The sequence below is a fragment of the Cyprinus carpio genome, chromosome B23 (genome assembly GCF_018340385.1).
Source record: "Cyprinus carpio isolate SPL01 chromosome B23, ASM1834038v1, whole genome shotgun sequence".
Taxonomy (NCBI): Eukaryota; Metazoa; Chordata; class Actinopteri; order Cypriniformes; family Cyprinidae; genus Cyprinus; species Cyprinus carpio.
Genome location: NC_056619.1, coordinates 23,025,922 through 23,047,818, shown reverse-complemented (window position 1 = coordinate 23,047,818; position 21,897 = coordinate 23,025,922). Strand labels below are relative to the sequence as shown.

Here is a 21,897-nt window from a genome sequence, read left to right as displayed (position 1 = left end):
CAATCAATAAGACATATAAAATGTCACTTCTGGCCAAAATATCAGCCCATAATTACAGATAATGCTTCCTCCAGTGAAAAAGTCCATCTCCTGTTTTCCTCTCACATCAAAATCCACAGTCATATTTGTTTTGTTTTTTTCACCACAGGATGTTAATTGATGGACTGGAGTGATGTGTGGATTACTTGTGGATTATTGTGATGTTTTTATCAGCTGTTTGGACTCTCATTCTGACGGCACCCATTCACATCCATTGCTGAGCAAGTGATGTAATGCTACATTTCTCCAAATCTGATGAAGAAACAAACTCATCTACACTTTGGATGACCGGAAAATAAAACTCTCCTGTACTTAAATCCAAGCTTTAGAAACTGTTTATTGCACTAAAAAAAAAAAAGAAAAAAAAAAAAGGATAACACCATAATTTTTTAACGTACAAATCTCATTTCAGTGTTATTTCATATTTTGAAACCAGTCACTGCAGGAGTGTACAGTGGGAGCAAGTACCTGGAATCTGATTGAGAGCAACTGCAGTTAAAATACAGACACGCAACTCATAGAAAACAACTGCATAGTTTGAATACATTAGATGGGGATGCACTAATATTGTGGTTACTTGTAGATCTGACTTGTTTTAATTATCATTTTATTTTCCAGTTCTACAGCACGAACCAAGACCACACCGTCAAATATCCTCCGTAAGTCGCATTACAATCAGAGCGATGCATACAGTGCAGTTTACTTTGCAGTAACTACCTGTCAAAATCAACAGCAGATTTATTGCAAGTTAAAACAGTTAAAAAGTAATAATAAAACAATACTTTAGTGCCAAAGTCACATCTAAAGAAATGATTCGTAACGGTGAGCTTCTTACTGTAAATGAAAATACAGGAAAGCAACTTGAATCTGTGAATCCTTCCCGTTTTGTGATTGGCTGCTTCTCTATGCATTCATTTGCTGTAGGAAAACTGGATTTGCAAAATGCAACTATTTTAGGGTCAGCTTTGCGCAGGATCCAATGTCTACCTATAGCCTTAATCTAACGGGGAGAAACAAGCAAAGCTCTGCTAAACATAAACTGAGGCAATATGAATAAATATGAAAAGAATATTTACATACGAAAGTATTTACAGAATATGGACAGGCGTCTCACATCTACCAGCTAAAGTACCGCGATTACAGCTGCATGCCATTCTAAAGAACTCGTCGGGACATTTCCAAACCCTTACCATCAATGCAACCATCATCGTATCAGCACAAACTTCCCTCAACTCAAATCTATTTCATTCTACATTGTCTCAGCAGTGATTATATTATTTATTCAGGAATCTCAAACCATCACTAACACCTCACAGACAAGGTTCATGGCTTTCTGTGGATCTTACTGGAAAGCAGTAGCGATGGGATTGAGGTCCTTACCCACAATTATACAGTATATAACAATGGCTATTTTGCATATAACATAATGGCGACTTTGACAGCACATGTCAGAATTTGTCTCAAAAAAAGCCAGAAAGATAAAACATTTGAAATTATGAGTATATAACATTTGATATTTTGGAATTTAATAATGAGTGATAAAAGCAATAGTTCACCGACACAACAAAAGTAGATTTTCTTCCTCAGTGCTTTTGTCTTGTTTTCCAGTACAAATATCCCAAATTCAAATTGAGAAGTAAAATACTTATGATTAAATGTTTGTTTTCTGAAAAAAAAAAGATCAAAATTAAGTGTGTTTATGCTTAAAGCGAGAAAAAAAATCTGACAATTGGGTAAGAAAATACCTAATTTTAAGGGTTGCCAGATATCTTTCTTTTTTTAAACATAGAATCATTAAATTTCAGAAAACAACTCTCTTGCTTGATTTATGAATGTTGAGATATTTGTAATGGGAAAACAAGACAAAAATACTAAGAGATGGAAAAAACATTCTTTCAGTGTACAAATTTAAATGATGTCATAATTCACTCACCCTCATGTCATTCCAAACATTAACGCTGTTATCGTTTTCATGGGATACAAAAAGAGATATTTAGAGGACGTTTTTCTCATGCAATAAATGTAAAAGTACTGTATATGGTAAAGAGCAGCATGAACATTCATTTAAACATCTCCGTTTGTGTTTAACATGACATGAGGGTTAGAAAATGACAAATGTTCTTTTTTTCCGGTGAACTATTCCTTTAAATTCTAATTACAAATCCTGCTCATCCTCTTTGTTACAAAAACAACATTAATAAAAATACATTTTATACATAATAAAACAGTACAAAATTCATTTTTTCCTTTGTATTGGCACACAAAGTAGGACTATACAGTCATATCTGTTTTAAACAAAAGCAATGCTATATATCAGTAGTTGTTTCAAATACTAGGAGAGTAGAATAATTGTATCAAATGAAACCACATTCTGAACGATTCTCTATTTGAGTCCATATCAAAAGGAAGAATGTTTCGTTTCCATCATTTCAGAATTCAGAACCGACTTCCAATCATGTGACCAGTGTTCAACTGTTCTTATTCCAGTTGATCCAGGTTGATACAAAAGAAACAAACAAGCATAGTGGGACAAAAAGCTAATTTCTACCGTTAAAAGGCATAAAATACCACGTTCAGATACTGCCCCTGGATATTTATTGGAAGACATTAACGGGAACGGGTCGCAGGGTTCACGACGAACACCAGAGCTAATGGAGCTGACACTTTGGGGTTTTGTGAAGGGATGGGAGAGGAAAGAAGTGAGGGATTGTGCGAGGAGGATGAATGACAGATCTGGAGCATCTGCTAAAAGGGTTTAGGAGAGAAGTGGTGGTACATCGAGGTCAAGAAAACAGCTAGGGATCAATCCGCAGAGCTTCGGAAATAAAGCCTCGCGACAATTATCAGCAGAAACGGCGGCGCCTGAAGAAGCAATTTGTTATTGAATTTATTTGCAGGAAAGATGCATCTTGTCTTGCTGTTTGATGAAAGTGGAGAAACATGCGATTATAATGCTGTAACCATGTGAAAACCCAATAAGTTGCTTTAAATGGGCTGATTTAGCTGGATGTGACGTTAACGTCCCATGTGGATCAGTATTGTTTGGGTTATGCCACAAACATCCCGCGTTCGTTTTCCCAGTCTGGGAAATGATATCCTTTTCGCTGCTCTCACACTTGACTGGATCTGCTTCTCTAGAGGTTCTCTCCTGGCTGGTACTGTGGTTCAGTAGAGGTGAAGTAGTCTTCCAGGAAGCTCTGGAGGTATTCAAAAGTGGGCCGCTCCTCGGGCTCCTTGCGCCAGCAGGTCAGCATCAGCTCGTGCAGGGATTCGGGGCACTCGGCGGGACAGGGCATCCTGTAGCCGCGCTCCACCTGGTCCAGCACCTCCCGGTTCACCATACCTGGGCAGAGGAGACACATCAAACAGGGTGGATGCGGGTCAGGTGTCAGAGTGTGGTGCAGGCACATTTTAACCAGGCACAGGATGTGGGTTGTCAGCATGGAAGAACAACCAGAAATGCTGTCATGTGCTCTTTGTGGACAGGGCTCTTTAAGAACAACCAGAAATGCTGTCATGTGCTCTTTGTGGACAGGGCTCTTTAAAATGTCATTTAATATTGAGATGTTATAAGGGCGATGATTTCATTAAAAAAATGTCAAGTTATAGTGCTGCAGAGATATCAACCTTAATTAGCATTAGCATTACTAGCCACGGCCCGACAGGTGTCGTAATACCAGTTTCGGCCATGGGAGGTGGTATGCGGGCAACATAACCACCAGCCAACCTGCAATACACGAATAACTCGCACGGCTTGTGGGCGTACTTGAAACTGATGTCATCGTGTGGAAGGTACAGCCCAATACTTCATTTCAGTTCAGGGAAGAGAGCGGAAGGATGGCTGAAGCCCTTGGCAAGAGACACCTACCACCACCACCCGCCACAGGGAAACAACCGCACTCGGAATCACAAATCAAATCCGATAAGAAAAGGAGCCGAACCAGAGTAAACATCGGCACTGCTTTCCATCGCTGGAGACAACTGATGGACTTGAAAGAAATGAGGTTCGACTCCGAACTTGCAACATTTCTTTTGGATTGGTAAGTAAATGCTGTTAGTATTTCGCTAGAAGTTTGTTTTTATATGTTTGCGTATTTTTTTCGGGAAGTTATAACATAGAAATGTATCGAAGGCTTTCGATAAACTTGCTAATGTTAGCGATGGGTAACCGTAGCTGCGTTTGATAATTAGCTAGCTATAACTTACCCACAGATCTGATCCGGTTTTCACCTGTTATCTACCAAAGCCCGTCTCTACCAAGCTGATAAAATGTAACATTACCTAAGAAGCTTGAAACGTCCTCTTAGGCTTCGGCTATGGCTCTAGGGTTGTTGTGAAGGTAGGGGCGGAGCATAGAGACTATGCCGTTTCTCCTTTGTTACTCTAGAGTAGACCAATTCACTTTATTGAGGCATGCTGCCCCCATCTGGTATGGAATGTGGAGTATGACTTGATTTTTTTGCCAGACATTACACATGGCACAGAAATGCTGTCATGTGCTCTTTGTGGACAGGGCTCTTTAAAATGTCATTTAATATGACAATATTATGTGCTATAATAATAATAATAATAAAATATAAATGTATATGTTTTATTTTTTTTATTTTTGGTTATTTTATGAACTTTGTCAAAAAAATTTTTTAAATTATTTATTCCATATTTTTTGAAAGAACAATAATAACAATAATGTATCATTCTTTAGACAAATGAAATACATGAATTCATTATTATGATTATTTTATTGTTATTTAGATAAATGTATTAATTTATAAATATTATTATTATTGCCTAATAATTTATACTTTTATTACATTTTGGGTGACATAATTCTTTAATAATAATTTTTTGAATAATTTAAATGAATAATATTTAAAATAATCAGGGTTTTTTTTTTATTTATTTTTTTTTTTTTTTTAGAGATGGTTTTTTTTTTATTTGTTTTCAATGTGACAAAAATAAAATAAATAAATAAATAAATAGTTTTTAAAACATGCCTGGAATAATTTATACTTTTTAATTAATTACTTTTCAAAAAATATATTGTGCTTTTTTCAATATGTAAATGCATATACATTTATATATATTTGAGATAATTTATAATAAAAAAAATTTGAATAAGGTGAGCGGGTGACTCTCTTTGATTTATATTTGAGTGTAGAGCAGTAGTACCTGGATAAGGCACCCTGCCTTTGGTCGCCAGCTCCGTCAGTAAGACCCCAAACGACCACACGTCAGATTTAATGGTGAAGCGGCCGTAAAGCGCCGCCTCTGGAGCAGTCCACTTGATGGGAAACTTGGCTCCTGTTGTAATAATGATTTAAGAGAGGCCTGTCATCATGATTAAACTGATTCCATTAAGGTCGAAGCGCAGAAAAGGCAACAGCATTAAGATTTTGAAAATGAGAATGCCTCAGGAAACAACTGAAGATGTGAAGAACATGGAGAAAGACAGTCTCGCAGTGCTCCTGCTCACCCTGTCTGGCCGTGTATTCGTTGTCCTCTATGAGTCGAGCGAGGCCGAAGTCAGCCACTTTACACACCAGGTTATCACCCACCAGGATGTTGGCCGCTCTGAGGTCCCTGTGCACATAGTTCATTCTTTCCACGTAGGCCATTCCAGAGGCGATCTGAGGACAACACATAAATTATAACTCCGCTGAGCTCAGTGCCAACCTCCAGAGTATCCACAGAGTAGAAATATATTCATATACATTATAAAGACAATGACAGCGGTGCTTGGCAATGCAAAAAACGCCACCACAATGCTCTACAGTATTCAAATCTCTAAATATAGTTCCTCCTTCAGTACAGAGTTATATAGTTATAGTTATAATCAGCTGGCGGACACCATGCTGCGTTGTCATGGGAACATCCCAGCTTAAGATAATGAGGAAATTACGTCGCTCCCTTTGCCAAGTGCATTCCAAATGACTACATAATGGCACTCCAAAGTCCCCACTCCAAGGGCTCTGCTTTCAAAGGCATAGGGATGATCACTTCCATTTGGAATTTGAAAACTGGAGTAATGATGCTGAAAATTCAGCTTTGATCACAGAAATAAATTACATTTTATAATATATTCAAATGGAAAACAGTTATTTTAAATTGCAATATTTTTCTTTGTTTTACTGCATTTTTTATCAAATAAATGCAGCCTTGATGAGCATAAGATGTCTTTCAAAACATTAAAAAAATCTTACCGCACCCAAACTTTTGATCAGTAATGTACATTTTCTAATATAACGTTTCCAATTATATTACTTTTTAAGTATCAAAACTTAAATAAAAAAGTTTATTTTTCTTTGCAATTTCATTATTAGATATCCTATCATAATGTCAGTGTGAAAGTACCTGAGAGGCCATATCCACAAGCTGAGGCAACCGCAGCATTTTCCCCATGTCACCCTTCAGGAAATCCAGCAGACTTCCTGTGAAAGCAGAAATCACAGCGTCACATCTCCATTCACACTTTTACTGGCAGAACTATAGATGCTCTATTTACACATCTTACAGTGAACTCTCGTTTCTTAGACATCTTTAGCCCAATATAGTTCACTGGATCTCTGTACTGACCTTGTCCCATGTACTCAGTGACGATGTAAATGGGCTCCTCCGAGACGACGGCGTAAAGCTGCACCAGCTTCTCATGCCTGAGTTTCTTCATCACCTGCGCTTCCTGCAGGAAGGCCTCAGGAGACATAGTGCCAGGCTTCAGGGTCTTGATGGCCACACGTGTCGTGCCGTTCCAAGTGCCTGATGGGAAAAAGACACTATGAAAGCTTTGCTTGCATCACCACACAGCTGTGGTACTTTGTACTGGTGAACTTCTTATTTAACTCACAAAGCTTTGGTTTTCAAAGGAAGGAAGTTGAAAGAAGAAGTCTTACCCATCCAGACCTCCCCAAAACAGCCCTGGCCCAGTTTGACATCCAGTCTCAGAGAGTCCCGTGGGATCTCCCAGGCGTCCCGTGCCAGGCCCTGAGTCTGAGGCTTCAGCACGGGACACACGTCAGTCAGACAGTGACACAGGCCGTCTGCATGCTCTGTGACGGACACAGACAGAAAGGAGATGTTTATGTTTTTTTTTGTTTTTCTCCTGTTAAAAATTTTGCATTGTTACTGCAATAGTATATTCTTTTTGTTTTTCCTTCTTTCTTTCTTTTTTTTTTATATATATATATATTTTTTTTTTAGAAAATAGTAAAGGATGAGTTATTATGTAATTGCTTTATATAATTAATTTTTTTATAGATCTAACCATCTTCTTATTTTGCAACAACTCAAGTTCCCAATTCCAGAAATACCAGTCTGTATCACTTCCCTTTGCAGACATTCAGAAAGGAGCAGATGTCTATGAGAAAGCGACTCACGGCGGTAGTGGTTGACCAGCTGCTGTAAAGTACTGAACTGTGTTCGTGACGTGATGTAAAATCCCCCGCTGTCCAGCTTCCTGATCTTGTAATGTTTGACATTTAGACCCTTGACATTGTCATAATCCAGAACGGAAAGACAGTAGGCACCTAAAAAAAAACACAGAGCACATTTTAGAGGTGAACTGGATGACATGGACGGCACTAACAAACATTTAGATTTGAAACTGTTAGTTTAGTATGATGGGTGTCAGATTCTACACTTTTGCAGTTTCTGGTCCCCATTGACTTCCATAGTATTATTTTTTTTTCTCCATACTATTGAAGTCAATGGCTACCATCAACCATTTGGCTTCTTCAACATTCTTCAAATTATCTTCTTTTGTGTTCAAACAAATGGAGGATGAGTAAATGTGACAGAATTTTCATTCTTGGGTGAACTGTCCCTTTGAAAGGCCTTTTACTTGGTAAGAAAGTATAAACTCAAATCAATCAGACAGGAGAAAGTATGTAGTAGATATAACAGGCCTAGTAGTGTGTAGTAGTGTAGTGTGTATAACAGGCCTATCAGGAACATTTTGATTATGTTGATGATTCTGGGGCCTGTTTCAATAAAACAAGTTTACCAAATAAGCCAGGCTTATTTCAGTCAGTCTGAATTATTTTGAAGCATATCAGCAGACGATAAGTCAGACTAACTGAAATAAACCTGGCTTATATGGTAAACTTGCTTTCTGAAACAGGCCCCAGGTCTTCATAGGGTTAATAAACACTGTGTAAAATGCTCTGTAGAGGGCGCTGTGGTCCTCACACACATTGATTCACTCAGTCTGTCACTTGCTCCCTCATCTCTTTGGGGTTTGACTCATCTTCAGTCTCCCTCGCTGACCATATGAGCTGCGAGATATGGCTCACGGTTATATGCCTGACCTACTTCTCGCTCTTCATCCCTGCAAGCACTTCTCTGACCTTCGCATTCTGTCATACACAGCCATATGCGCTCTTTACATATCATCTCAGATGAATGTTGTTTGTGTAAATGGCCATATATGGAGCGTGGATCTTTACAGTGTTTAGAGAGAGAAAGGCTGCAGGGAGGAGATAAGGAATGATAAACTGACAGCAGAAAAGGGGAATTCAACTGAACGTGTACTTTGTTCTGATCTGAAATCCTGAAATGCAACTTCCTCAATATAGACACATGCATGAGCATTTTCCTGCACACTGGTGTTAGTTATTTGTCATCGCTGTCTTTATTAATAGTTTCTTTATTATGCAACTGTTACAGTAGCTGCTGTGGTCTCTGAATTTGACTGGCTGAGCAGCAACAGCACTAGAATTTTTTTATTTGAGAGATGTTTTCATTAAAAAAAAAGAAAAATTAAGATTTTTTTTTTTTTTTATTTGGTGTGTTGTTGTATTGTTCGTCCCTGATGTTATGAGTGCAAAGCTCTACTGGAAAGAACTGAGTTCCCTTATCGAGTTGGTCTCTCGACATTACGTATGGGGAAATCCATTTCCTCGAAATTATGAAGTCTGATTGAATAGCTCTTTTGCTTGCAAATAGCCAATGGTGCCCCCGCCCTCACCTGATTGGTTGACAGCCCTCAATATAGGTGACGGCGGGTGCCAAAAAACTTCAGAATCTTTTTTCTTCACTTGAGTCTGGTTTCGCTGTGGATTCACCCATTCAGAGCGGAATATTGTGGAAAATTATCCCCTCTCGCGTTCTGGCGATTTTTCTCTTAAAATGTCACTTTGCCGCATGTGTGGTGGGCCCATTGATTTCCAGGACGCACACGAGCAGTGTGTGCTGTGCCTGGGTCGGGCTCACGCAGAGGCGGCATTCGAAGGATCAGGATGTCGTGTCTGTGAGGAGCTTCCCATCCAGATCCTTCGTGCAAGGCTGGCCGTTACCCGTAACGGTGGCCCTGTATCTCCTGCCTCTCCCCCGTCCCCATATGTCTACAAATGCCTCCGACCTGGGAGCGTGGTCCGAAGCCCCTTCTGAACCCACCCCCACCTCGCTGGATACGGAGCTTATGGCGATCCTCACGGAGGCGGTGGCAGATATGGAATTGGAGTGGACAGCCCCCAAGGAGCTGCCGTCTAAGAGATGGATGGACGGTTCCTTCCTCGGCGCGGGCCGTCAGGCTGAAGCCCCGCAGAGACCCGCGCCCTTTTTCTCTGAGGTCCACGAGGAACTCACCCGGTCATGGCGCTCCCCTTACTCAGCCCAAGCCCATGTACAGGGGACCCAGCTGCTGACGATGGTGGAAGGGGCGAAGAAATTAGAGGTACGCGCAACCGCCTCCCGTCGAGGATGCTATCGCGGCCCACCTGGCGTCTTCTCCCGGCTGGAAGACCACCTCTTTGCCTTCTAGGCCATGTCGAGCTACTGCTCACATCGCCGAGAAGGTGTACATTTCGGCTGGACATGCAGCATCTGCCCTCCATATGATGGCAATCCTGCAGGTCTTCCAAACTCGGCTCCTGAGGTCCCTGGACGAGGGAAGCCTGGACCCAGAGTCACTCAGGAAGCTGCGCATGGCGGATCTCTCTCTCACGGTGTCGAAGAATGTCACACAGGGAATTGGCCGCAATATGAGCAGCCTTGTGGTCCTACATCGCCATCTGTGGTTGACGCTGTCCGGCATGCGCGATGCCAAAAAGAGGCAGTTCCTGGATGTGCTGGTGAGTTCCACCGGTCTTCTCTGTGTTGCGGTGGAGTCTCTGTCGGAGAAATAAGCCGAAACCGTCAAGCAGTCTAAGATGATGCCTCATCTCCTGCCGAAACGTTCTCAAGCACCCCCTGCAGCGAGGTCCAGGTCCAGGTCATGCGAGAAGCCGCAGACGAGTCACATGCCATTCATATTGCGGTCAATGCTTCCCCGGTGGCTGGCGCGCAGCCCCCGCCGCAGCATGCTTCAGCGGTGTGATTATGACAGAGGTATCAGAACAGAGCGCCCCGCTGCTACGGGCAGAAATCTCCTGGCCAAACAAGCAGTGGAGAAATTCCGGGTTCCACAGCTGTTATTTTCTAGTTCCGAAAAAGGACGGAGGTATGCGCCCCATCTTAGACCTGAGATTACTGAACAAATCGCTCGCGAAACGAACGTTCAAGATGATAACTGTGAAGCAGATCCTCGCGCACATTCAGCCCGATGATTACTTCATTGCAGTGGATCTGAAGGATGCGTACTTCCACATCTAGATAGCCCCACATCACAGGCGCTTCCTGCGTTTTGCATTCGAGGGTGTGGCATACCAGTTCAAAGTGTTGCCGTTTGGGCTCCCCGCGTATTTACAATGTGCATGAATACAGCGCTCGCTTGCATTCGAGGGTGTGGCATACCAGTTCAAAGTGTTGCCGTGCATGAATACAGCGCTCGCTCCCCTGACTCTCTCGAGGAACACAAACACAGACTCCTCGCCCACCTGACAGGTTTGGGGCTGTCTGTGAACATTCAGAAGAGCACACTGCAGCCGCGCCAATCTATCACATTCCTGGGTATGATACTGGACTCGCGCACTATGATCGCGAAGCTGTCAGAGCCGAGTATCCAGTCGATTCACAATACACTAGCCCTCTTCGTTCAAGGCAGAGCTATCCCCTTAAGAACGTTTCAGAGGTTGCTCAGTCTGATGGCGGCTGCAGCCTCCGTCTGTAGACTGGGTTTGTTGCACATGAGACCGCTTCAACACTGGTTACAGAGCTGAGTGCAGGCACGGGCGTGGATAGCGGGAACGGAATGCCTTATCATAACGCGTTCATGTCTCTAGACTATGGCGCCTTGGTTCGGCACGACCATATTCAAGCAGGGTGCTGCTATGGGCAGAGTGGTCAGACGTGTAGTGGTCACTACGGATGCATCACTATCAGGCTGGGGAGCCCTATGCGATGGCAGACCAGCATTCGGTACGTGGGCAGGGGACCAGACGCGCTGGCATATAAACTGCTTGGAGATGGAAGCGGTTCATCTAGCGCTGCAGAGTTTTTCTTCCGTTCGTGAAAGACCGTCATGTTCTCATCAGAACGGACAACACAGCGGTGGTGGCGTACATCAATTGCCAGGGAGGTTTGCATTCGCGATCCCTGCCGGGATTAGCGAGACAGCTGCTGTTATGGACGGACAGGGTACTTCTGTCGATTCGAGCAGTGCATGATCTGGAATCTGTTTGGCAAAGCGGAGATCAACCTCTTTGCGTCGCAGGAGAATGCCCACTGCCCTCTGTACTTCTCGCTGACAGCATCCCCCCCGGGGGGAGACGTGCTGTCGAGCCGCTGGCCCAAGGGACGGAAGTATGGTTTTCCCCCAGTCAAGTTAATGCCGTAAATGATCAGGGAGGAGAGATTTGGCAGATCAGCGTGGAGTATATCAGCGAGTGCTGCAGACAATAGCAGAGGCTAGACTCCCTTCGACGAGGCACTTATACACTCTGAAGTGGAAAGTATTTGCTAACTGGTGTGTTGACAAAAAGGATGACCCCAGGAGTTGCGATGTCTCCATAATTCTGACCTTCCTACAGGAACGTCTGGATGCTGGCAGTTCTCCATCTACAGTGAAAGTCTACGTGGCCGCTATTGCCGTTTTTCGTGACTTGTTAGATGGCCATTCAGTGGGGAGGCACCCCCTGATAACGAGCTTTCTCCGGGGAGCTAGGCAGCTTAATCCACCCTGCCTTCGTCAGATGCCGGTCTGGGACCTGTCGTTAGTGCTTAGTGCGCTGTCCGACCCACCTTTTGAACCAGCCGAGTCTATCGACCTTAAAGTGCTCTCATTTAAGATGGCGCTACTGCTCGCACTAGCTTGCGGGAAAAGAGTGGGAGACTTGCATGCTCTGTCAGTGAACAGCACGTGTATGCAGTTTGGACCAGACGATTGTATGGTCAGACTTTTACCCAAACGTGGCTATTCGCCTAAAGTTACAGATAGTTACAATTCAAGCATTTTGCCCTGAGGAGGACAGTAATTCAGTGTCTCAGAAGTGCGCTTTGTGCCCCGTGCATGCCCTGCGTGCTTATGTGAACAGAACTAGCCAGTTTCGAACTTCAGAGCAGCTTTTCGCCTGCTACGCGGGTGCCAAGAAGGGCAGTGCGCTGTCGAAGCAGAGGCTATCACACTGGATGGTGGAGGCTGTGCAACTGGCTTATGCTTCCCGGGGAACCGCCTGCCCAATCGGGGTGCACGCCCACTCCACAAGGAGTATGGTGTCGTCATGGGCTTGGGCGAAAGGCATGTCTATTCAGGGCATTTGTTTTGCAGCGGGCTGGTCGTCTCGCAACACGTTTGTGAGATTCTATAACTTGGACATTCCCTCGTTCGGATCACATGTGCTGTCAGTGCAGGAGGAGGGAGTTGAGCAGTCATTGGACTAGGCTATGGGCACGCCCCGCCTGGCGTGTGCCCTAGCCATGGTTTCGACCAGGTCGTATAGACAGCGGAAGTTATTTTAGTAATAGCTGCGGTGATGTTTTCATTAGCTATCTAATGTTGCCCCCTTATTATGCCCACATTAACATATTGCTGCATTTTCCCCATATCACACCAGTGTTGCTTATCTGGGTGCACGGGATTACGATGGTGTAGGAGCCAATTTGGCTCGGTGCCAAGAGGTGTTTCAACCAGGTCTGGTACCCGACCTAGAGCTAGCGTGCTGTAAGAATTAGTGCTTATGCTCTACTGTGGCTCGATGCGAGCTGGGCCGAACAGTTTTTCCCACATAGCGGGGTTTTTATTGATCCCCATACGTAATGTCGAGAGACCGACTCGATAAGGGAACGTCTCCGGTTACTCACGTAACCTTAGTTCCCTGAGAGGAGGGAACGAGACATTACGTAACCTGCCGTGTAGAAAGCCTTCCAGCCTCATAGTTCTCGTTCAGTCGAAGATTCTGAGGTTTTTTGGCGCACACCGTCCCCTATATTGAGGGCTGTCAGCCAATCAAGTGAGGGCGGGGGCGCCATTGGCTATTTGCAAGCAAAAGAGTTATTCAATTAGACTTCATAATTTCGAGGAAATGGATTTCCCCATACGTAATGTCTCGTTCCCTCCTCTCAGGGAACTAGGGTTACGTGAGTAACCGGAGATGTTTCATACCCTAGATTTCATTCTGACACAATTTTCCATTCATCCCTACAGTTTGGCTTTTGAATCAACACTGTGACACCAGACAAAGGGTAATTATAAAATATAAATTCTACATTAATTCACAAAACTACATTAATTCACAAAACTGTGGTAAACTGAATTAAAATTAAAAATTACAATTTATCTAAATCAAAAATGTTAAAATATATGTATTACTATTATCATTATAATAATTATTTTATATTTTAATTAATTTTATATATAACCATTTTATTGTGATTTTATGGTATTAGATGGATTCATATATTTAATATACTCTGTAGGCCATTTTTTTTTTCTTTGCTCCTTTTAGTATTGTATGTGGATACAATTTGAATAATTCTTATTACTGTTTATTAATTAATTAATAAAAAGAGCTTAAAATATTTTATTCTGCTTTTATGGTCTTAGATGGATTTATATATTTAATATACTTTCTATGAAATATATATTTTTGGTGTTTTTGCTTTGCTCCATGTTTTATGTGGATTTAATTTTAATAATTCTTTTTATGTTAATAATAAATTAAATACAATATTTTATTGTGCCTCTGAATAGATTTGTACATTTAATATACTGTGTATGTCTTTTTTTTTTTTTTTTGGTTTGCTCCTTTTAGATTTATGTGGATATCATTTTAATAATTATTTTTATTTTAATATTAAATCAATAATAAATAAAATAAAATCTTTGATTGTGCCTTTGGCTGGATTTATATATTTAATATAATGTGTATGCCAAATATGTTTGTGTTTTTGCTATGCTCTTTTTTTTTGTTTTTAATTTTAATAATTGTCTATTTCTGTACATTTCATTTTAGGAAGACTTGTAACATTGTCCAAGGACTACAGATGAAAAATAATCTTTGGGTTAAATCTGGTGCACTTACAGAAACGTTTATTAACATGCATTGTCCCTGTGCACAAAATAAATAAATAAAACCTAACTTATAAACAGATCAAATTAATAAAAAGTGTAAATAAAAAAAGTGTTCAGAATTTGTACTGTTCACATTCAATCACCTTTGGTTGTCTCACTCTCTCTGACCAGGAAAGTTCCTCTCCTGTTTTCCAGACTCAAGAGGAGCCGCTCAGAGTCCCTGCGAGTAATCTTTCCAAAGTACCATCTGGAGAGAGATGAGAGAGAGTGTGTATTCAGAGTAAGTAATCAAATGTAACATTGTATCGGAGACACACAGTTGAGCAGAAATACAGCTTATGCTGCCATCCCATTGTGCAAACATGTATACCACCATTCAAAAATCTAGTGTCTGTAACAATATATGTACTCACCGAGGATGCATTTATTTATTTATTAATATTTTGAAATTTTTACAATTTAAAATAACTTTTTTCTATTTCAATCAATATTAAAATGTAATTTATTCCTGTGATGCAAGGCTGAATTACTCCAGTCTTTCATATGTCACAAAATCCTTTAGAAATAAGTTCAATATGATGATTTGCTGCTCAACAAACATTTCTTGTTATTATCAACGTTGAAAGCAGCTGTGAAGCTTCATATTTTTGTACAAACTGTTAAATATATTTTTTCAGGATTTTCTAATAAACAGCATTTACTTGAAACAGAAATCTTTTGTAACATTCTAAATCTCTATACTATCACTCTTGATCAATTAAAGTATTAATTTATTTTTTAAATAGTTTACTAACAAACTTTTAAACAGTAGTATACATTTAATCTATCATGAAATTGAGCTTGTGTAACTAATAATGTTTGCATTAAATTGGATGTTTTGGGCCTGAAATGACTATACTTTACAATAACTGTCATCTGAATTGTGCAGTATGAGATATTGAACACTGATTCATGTTGTAATATTCCTACTCTTAGTTCCAGTAGTGATAAAACAATGGAGTTTGGGATTCATGACCGACATTTAGTGTCTATAAATCAGCGCAGTTTGTTGTTAGCCGCTGTGCTCTCTCTGAGTCTTACCTTTTCTCCAGAGTCAATCTGAGATGACTGGCAAGGCAAGGGTGGAAAAATGAGTCATTACAGGTTTTCAAAGGAGTGCTTGTGTGTATTTGTGTAATGCGGCAGTCGACTGAGCAACAGCGCGCGTGTGCGTCTCAGGAAAAATGACCAGAATATGAACAGGACAGACAATAGTAGACGGGCTGCCTGAGGCAAACACTGACGTATTTTACTCAGTCAAGAAGGAAAAGGACTTTGGGCAACAAGGTTTTTTTTCTTTCTAACTGATGAGATGATGGAGAGACTTCATCTCAATGGAGGGCGAAAGAGCAAAACCATGAGGGGAAATATGAAGGACTCAAAGGTCAGACCGGAAGGAGAGAAAGAGGGGCGAGAATGAAATATTCTGTTAGTAACTTCACAAGGGTTGAGCGTCAGTGTTATTTCAGTGTCATTGAGATAATATTATAGTTTAATAATAGTCTGAATTTAGGTTTTATTTTATTTTTTGAAATGGTAATAGTTCTTATTTTTGTATATTTTCCATTTTTTTTTATTTTTGCTAAAGTTTTAGTAATTGTATTATGTGTGTGCTTGTCATTTGTATTTTTTATGTCGTTATTATTTATTTTTATTATTTTTATTATATTATTTTATTTCTAGTTGTTTTGGTACATCAAGTTAATTTGAATTTCAGAATGTGAGACTGGATGGATGGATAGATAGATAGATAGATAGATAGATAGATAGATAGATAGATAGATAGATAGATAGATAGAATTTAAAACAGTTAAGAATAGAAAATGATTATACATAAAATACAGTGCAATTAGTTCGGCCATTGCACAGTGCTCAATCAATAAATGCACAGCTAAAAAGATGAGTTTTGAGTCTGCATTTAAATGTGACTAATGTTTTAGCACATCTGATCTCTTCTGGAAGCTGGTTCCAACTGCGGGCGGCATAATAACTAAAAGCAGACTCCCCTTGTTTTGTGTGAACCCATGGTATTTCTAACTGACTCGATCCTAATGATCTGAGTGGTCTGTTAGGTTTATATTCAGTGAGCATATCTGCTATGTATTTTGGTCCTAGGTCATTGAGTGATTTATGAACGAGTAAAAGTACTTTAAAATCAATTCTAAATGTAACTGGAAGCAAGTGTAAGGACCTAAGGACTGGTGTGATATGCTCAGATTTTCTGGTTCTAGTCAGAATCCTGGCAGCAGTGTTCTGGAAGAGCTGCAGCTGTCTAATGGTCTTCTTCTGAAGGCAAGTGAGGAGACCGTTACAATAGTCCACCCTGCTGGTGATAAAGGCATGAACAAGTTTCTCTAAGTCTTGACTGGAAACAAAATATCTAATTCTTGCAATGTTTTTAGATAATAGCATGCTAATTTAGTTACTGCTTTGACATGACTACTGAAACTAAGGTCTTTCTCCAGAATTACACCAAGATTCCTGACTTTTTGGTTGTTAGACCCCTAGAGTCAAGGTATGCATTCACCTTGAGAACTTCATCTTTGTTTCCAGATGTAATGACTTCAGTTGTTTAAGTTCTGGCTCATCCAACTGTTAACTTTATCAGTGCATTGGCAGAGGGAGTCAATGGGGCTGTAGTCATGTGGCGATAAGGCTAGGCAAATCTGGGTATCATCAGCATAGCTGTCATAGGCAATTTGGTTCTTTCTCATTATCTGACTTAGAGGGAGCATATACAGGCTAAACAAGAGCGGTACAAGAATGTATCCTTGTGGGACTCCGCGCGTCATGGACGTCCACTTAAACTTATGCTTTCCTATACTCACATAATAACCTCTCCCTTCTAAGAATGACATTTGAGTACCATCCCAGAAAGCCAGACCCAGTTGTCCAGTCTCTGTAGAATTATGTTATGATCGAGAATGTCAAACACAGCACTGAGATCTAGTAATACCAGCACTGATATTTTGCCAGAATCAGAATTTAAGTGAATATCATTTATTATCTTAATAAGCGCTGTCTCTGTTTTGTGATGCGGTCAGAAACCAGATTGAAAAGATTTGTTCAGCTGATTAAAGACTACCTTTTCAATAATCTTTCCTATAAAAGGAAGATTTGATATTAATCTATAATTGCTCAATATGGTGTTATCAAGCTTGCTCTTTTTCAGAAGGGGTTTAACAACTGCAGTTTTCAGGGAGTTTGGAAAAGTCCCAGAAAGAAGTGAGGCGTTCACCACTTGTAAGAGATCTGCTTCTAAACAGTAAAGCACCCTTTTGAAAAAATATGTGGGAGGTGTGTCAAGATAGCAGGTTGATGATTTGAGCTGCTGTTCTATTTCTTTCAAAATTTTGCTATCAATTTCTTCAAAAGCAGATATCGTATCTTCTTATTTGATGTTGCGGTCGAATCTGTCTGACCTCTGCATAACTTGGGGATGTGCTAATCGCCTTCCTGATATTATTGATCAAACTCATCGCATTTGCTGTCAGAGAGCATTTCACTGGGAATCTGACTTGGGAAGTTTGTCAGTCTCTCAACAGTAACAAAATGAGTATGAGTGACGTTTAAGTTACTGTCTATATGGTTTGAGAAGAAAGTCTGTCTAGATGTGGCTAGTTTCACATTAAAAGCATGAAGGCTGTCTTTATAGATGCTATAGTGAATTCCAAGTTTCATCTTCTGCCACATCTGCTCAGCTTTTCTGCATTGTCTTTTCATACTCTGAACTGCTGTTGATTTTCTCCAAGCTGATTTTTGTCTGCCAGTCTTCTTGCTGACTTTCACAGGAGATAGATAGATAGATAGATAGATAGATAGATAGATAGATAGATAGATAGATAGATAGATAGAGATAGATTGATGTGATTTTTGTCTGCCAGTCTTCTTGCTGACTTTCACAGGAGATAGATAGACAGACAGATAGACGATAGACAGATAGATAGATAGACAGATAGACACCAGACAGACAGATAGATGACAGACAGACAGATAGATGAACAAATCGTTCTGTTGAGTCAGATCTTTTCAACACAGAACAAGTGACTCCCATGAGCCGGTTCTTTTTGATGAATCAGTTTTGCGACTCATGAACCAGTCAGGGCGGTTCGAAAATGAACATGTGATTGACTCATTTCACTGACTAAACTACCGACTCATAACAAATTGAAATAAGTGGTAAAATAATCCTCAATGAGGACCTAGAATCACACTCAACTGAACTGAGAGATCTGACATCACAATGAAGGGAATAAAATGCAAACCAGAAGATTCACAGGGAGGAGAACAGCAAAGTAAAGGAGAGAAAAAGGAGGAGAAAGGATTTACTCTTCAGCCTGGATGGAATCAGACGGTGCCACGTAATTGCTGGGAATGTATCCACTCTCTCCCGTTGTCAGGGAGCGAGCCAGCCACCAGTCGCCTTCCCTAAAACGACAGAAAACACACATAATACACCTGCAGTTTGACTCACATTCAACATATTTGGTGACACAATCAAAACGGCTTTCTTAACCGCCAAAACAAACACCCTGAGATTACATCTGTGGTATTATTCCTGCTTTATAATCCACGAAATGAGCCATGAGAATGCAGACAAAGCTGCTCTAAAGACAGCTTTCTACCTGCACTGCCAAATTATGCATAAATGAAACATGCATTTAAAGGGATAGTTCCCTTCTCCCAAAATAAACACAGTCATCATTTACTCACCCTCATGTTGTTCCAAACCCATATCTCATTCATCTCATATGGTGTGCATAATCTTATAGATAGATAGATAGATAGATAGATAGATTTATTGATAGTTATGTTGTTCGAAAGGTATATATAATTTTTGTATTGTTGTGTAGATAGATAGATAAGATAATACCTCTTTTTAAGTTCTATAAAAGAAAGAAAATCATATTTTTTTTTTTTGGTGGATTTTTTTTTATTAAACTGGTTGATTTATCAAAAAGTGAGTCATCTGTCTGGGTCTCTATTGTCTGGGAGTCGTGATGGGTTTTTAATAATAGATGCTGTGTTTTAGTGTGAGCTGTGGGGTGTCAGACTGTGACTCACTCCCTAAGCTAAAGTAATAAGACTTCATCCATCGCCAAGACATGCTGACCCGACACAAACCTCTCCCAGGTCTCTGAGCTACTGCTTGCTGTCGCTGAACGTAATTAAAACATAACTGCACCAGTGAAAACATGACATACAGTATATACACAGATGGGCACATATTCATATTCATACAATGCAAATATATTATTCATACACAGCATACCATTCAAAATTCAGATGTTAATGAATTATTTATGTATGAAAAAGCATTAAAACAGTGATTCTGATAAGCAGGGTATATGAGAGGAGAAAGCAATGAGGCTACAATTGGGCAAAAAAAAAAAAAAAAAAAAAAATGTAGAAAACACTGTACACCTAAAATCTACACACCTAAATTACTTATGAAAAAGTCTACTTTTAATGTTTTAAAACCATTATGCACCTACTACAACATCAAAATTGTCAAAACAGTGCCTGTGTTAATTTAGCTATATGCTAATGCTATCTTGGTTTGCATTCATTTAATGATCCCAATGAAATTGACTGAATTTTATTTGTTTTTCATATGCTACTATGCTAGTGTATAACTATATAATATTAGCTATAAAAACACTTTTTAGCATTTAGTTTTTCAATTTGCAGGGTGATTTTTGTCCAATTAAATACAATGACCTCTGGAATGACAACTAGCAAAAAATGTAGCCAATAGCTTTTGGTTTGTATTTGTACCATGTTAACTTTGCTAAATGCTAACACTGTCTGAATATTTTATTTATTTATTTTTATTTTTTTACGTTTATTAATTTATATGACCACATGAAATCAAACCTTGACTGAATTTTAATGGATTCAAAATAAAAATCTTGAATCTTGAATTTAATGTACAGGCCTATTTACCTTTTAGCTTTGCTATCATATGCTAGTGTACTCCTAGCCTAACATATGTGCTAAAAATATACGCATAGGCATTTAGTCTTTCATTCTGTGGTGGCTATACAGATTTTTGTCAAATAAACGTACCCATTAGCCTTTTTAATATGTTACTTTAGCTAAATGCTAATGCTTTCTGAACATTATTGTTTTAAATGGCTACATGAAATCAAAACTTGACTGAACTTTTGTGGATTTTTGTCCACGTCTGTTAGCTTTGAACTCATATAGTGAACTCCTAGCTTAGAATATATGTGCTATTTTTAATCTTTCATTAATCTTTCATTTTGTGAGGTGTACATGAAGTTTTGTCCAATAAAATGATCTCTGGAATAAGAATGAGAACTAGCAAGTTAGCTAAACTAAAAACGTAGCATGTAGCCTTTAGTTTACAGCTTTACTTTGCTAATTTAGCTAAATGCTAATGATATTTTAACATTGCTGTCTTTAGGTTCATTCGCTTTATGACCCCATGAAATCAAAATCAGACTTTTGTGGGTTTTAGAGTCTGCTCATTTTTAGGCTAACTATATGCTACTTTACTACCACTGAAGCCGCAAGTTTATATGTTTGCTATTTAAAAAAGGAAAATGTGGACATGTTCCTGTTACAACGTCCAGCTTAAACAGGAAAATGTTATATTTGATATGATTTTCATCATTCTGTGACTTATGCACTTATCATAATCTAGCACAGCATACAGTAGAGATACAATAGCATGAAAATTAGCATATAGCCTAAGCAAATGTAAAGGAACAATGGATAATACTCCAGAGGACCATACACAAAGTCAACATGAAGGACAAATGTAAAATGGTCTTGAGTGAGCCAGTTATGAGGAGTTGTGACACTATTTCTGGACCACTTCCACAGTCTCTAGAAAGTCAGGACAAATCTCAGGTGGACAAGCAAATGGCGGAATGACACACACACACACACACACACACACACACACACACACACAGAAAATGGACACTGAAAGCAGAAAGCAAGAGCAACTTTACCAACCTGGGGTTCAACTTTCTCCTACATAAACGAGTGAGAGCATGTAGAGGAAAAACACAGGAGACGTGAAGTGTTTGGACATTAAAAGCAGAAAAAGCTGAAGCTACAAACATCCCACATAGTCTTTAAAACTGACTGAAGGTCAGCTGCAGCAATGATGCACTGAAAACACAGCATTTATCCAACTCATCATCAGTCAAGTACTAAAAATATGGAAAACAATTACTGTAATGTATGGTTGATTATCTCTGCTGACACACGATTCAGAAGGTCCCAGCGAGCAAGCCGGAGCAGCTTGGAGATTTTGTTAAAAAGCTGATTACTTTATTATCAGGGGCTTCTGGGAAGGGTTATGGACAGCGCTGGGGGTTGCTTGTGGTTTAAAGGGTGAATCTCATGAAAACATCCAGGTTTTTTTTAACCCAAACTGTTCAAACACCCCAAACTTGGTCTTA

At 39.9% G+C, this 21,897-nt stretch overlaps 1 protein-coding gene across 2 annotated transcripts in view; it reads right to left on the bottom strand.

The window, feature by feature from the left end:
• Positions 1 to 1,571: 1,571 nt before the first annotated feature.
• Positions 1,572 to 21,897, bottom strand: part of src (v-src avian sarcoma (Schmidt-Ruppin A-2) viral oncogene homolog) — a 53,531-nt gene continuing 33,205 nt past the window's right edge. The window contains exons 4-13 of one of the 2 annotated variants that reach the window (XM_042750050.1): positions 21,446 to 21,463; positions 18,788 to 18,886; positions 14,563 to 14,666; positions 7,410 to 7,559; positions 6,927 to 7,082; positions 6,613 to 6,792; positions 6,391 to 6,467; positions 5,513 to 5,666; positions 5,209 to 5,340; positions 1,572 to 3,382 (exon numbers count right to left, since the gene is read on the bottom strand). In XM_042750050.1, the coding sequence (XP_042605984.1) occupies positions 3,174 to 3,382; positions 5,209 to 5,340; positions 5,513 to 5,666; positions 6,391 to 6,467; positions 6,613 to 6,792; positions 6,927 to 7,082; positions 7,410 to 7,559; positions 14,563 to 14,666; positions 18,788 to 18,886; positions 21,446 to 21,463 (1,279 nt within the window). In that variant the 3' untranslated portion in view covers positions 1,572 to 3,173. The remainder of the gene's footprint in view (positions 3,383 to 5,208; positions 5,341 to 5,512; positions 5,667 to 6,390; positions 6,468 to 6,612; positions 6,793 to 6,926; positions 7,083 to 7,409; positions 7,560 to 14,562; positions 14,667 to 18,787; positions 18,887 to 21,445; positions 21,464 to 21,897) is intronic. The other variant, XM_042750051.1, reaches the window with a different exon arrangement.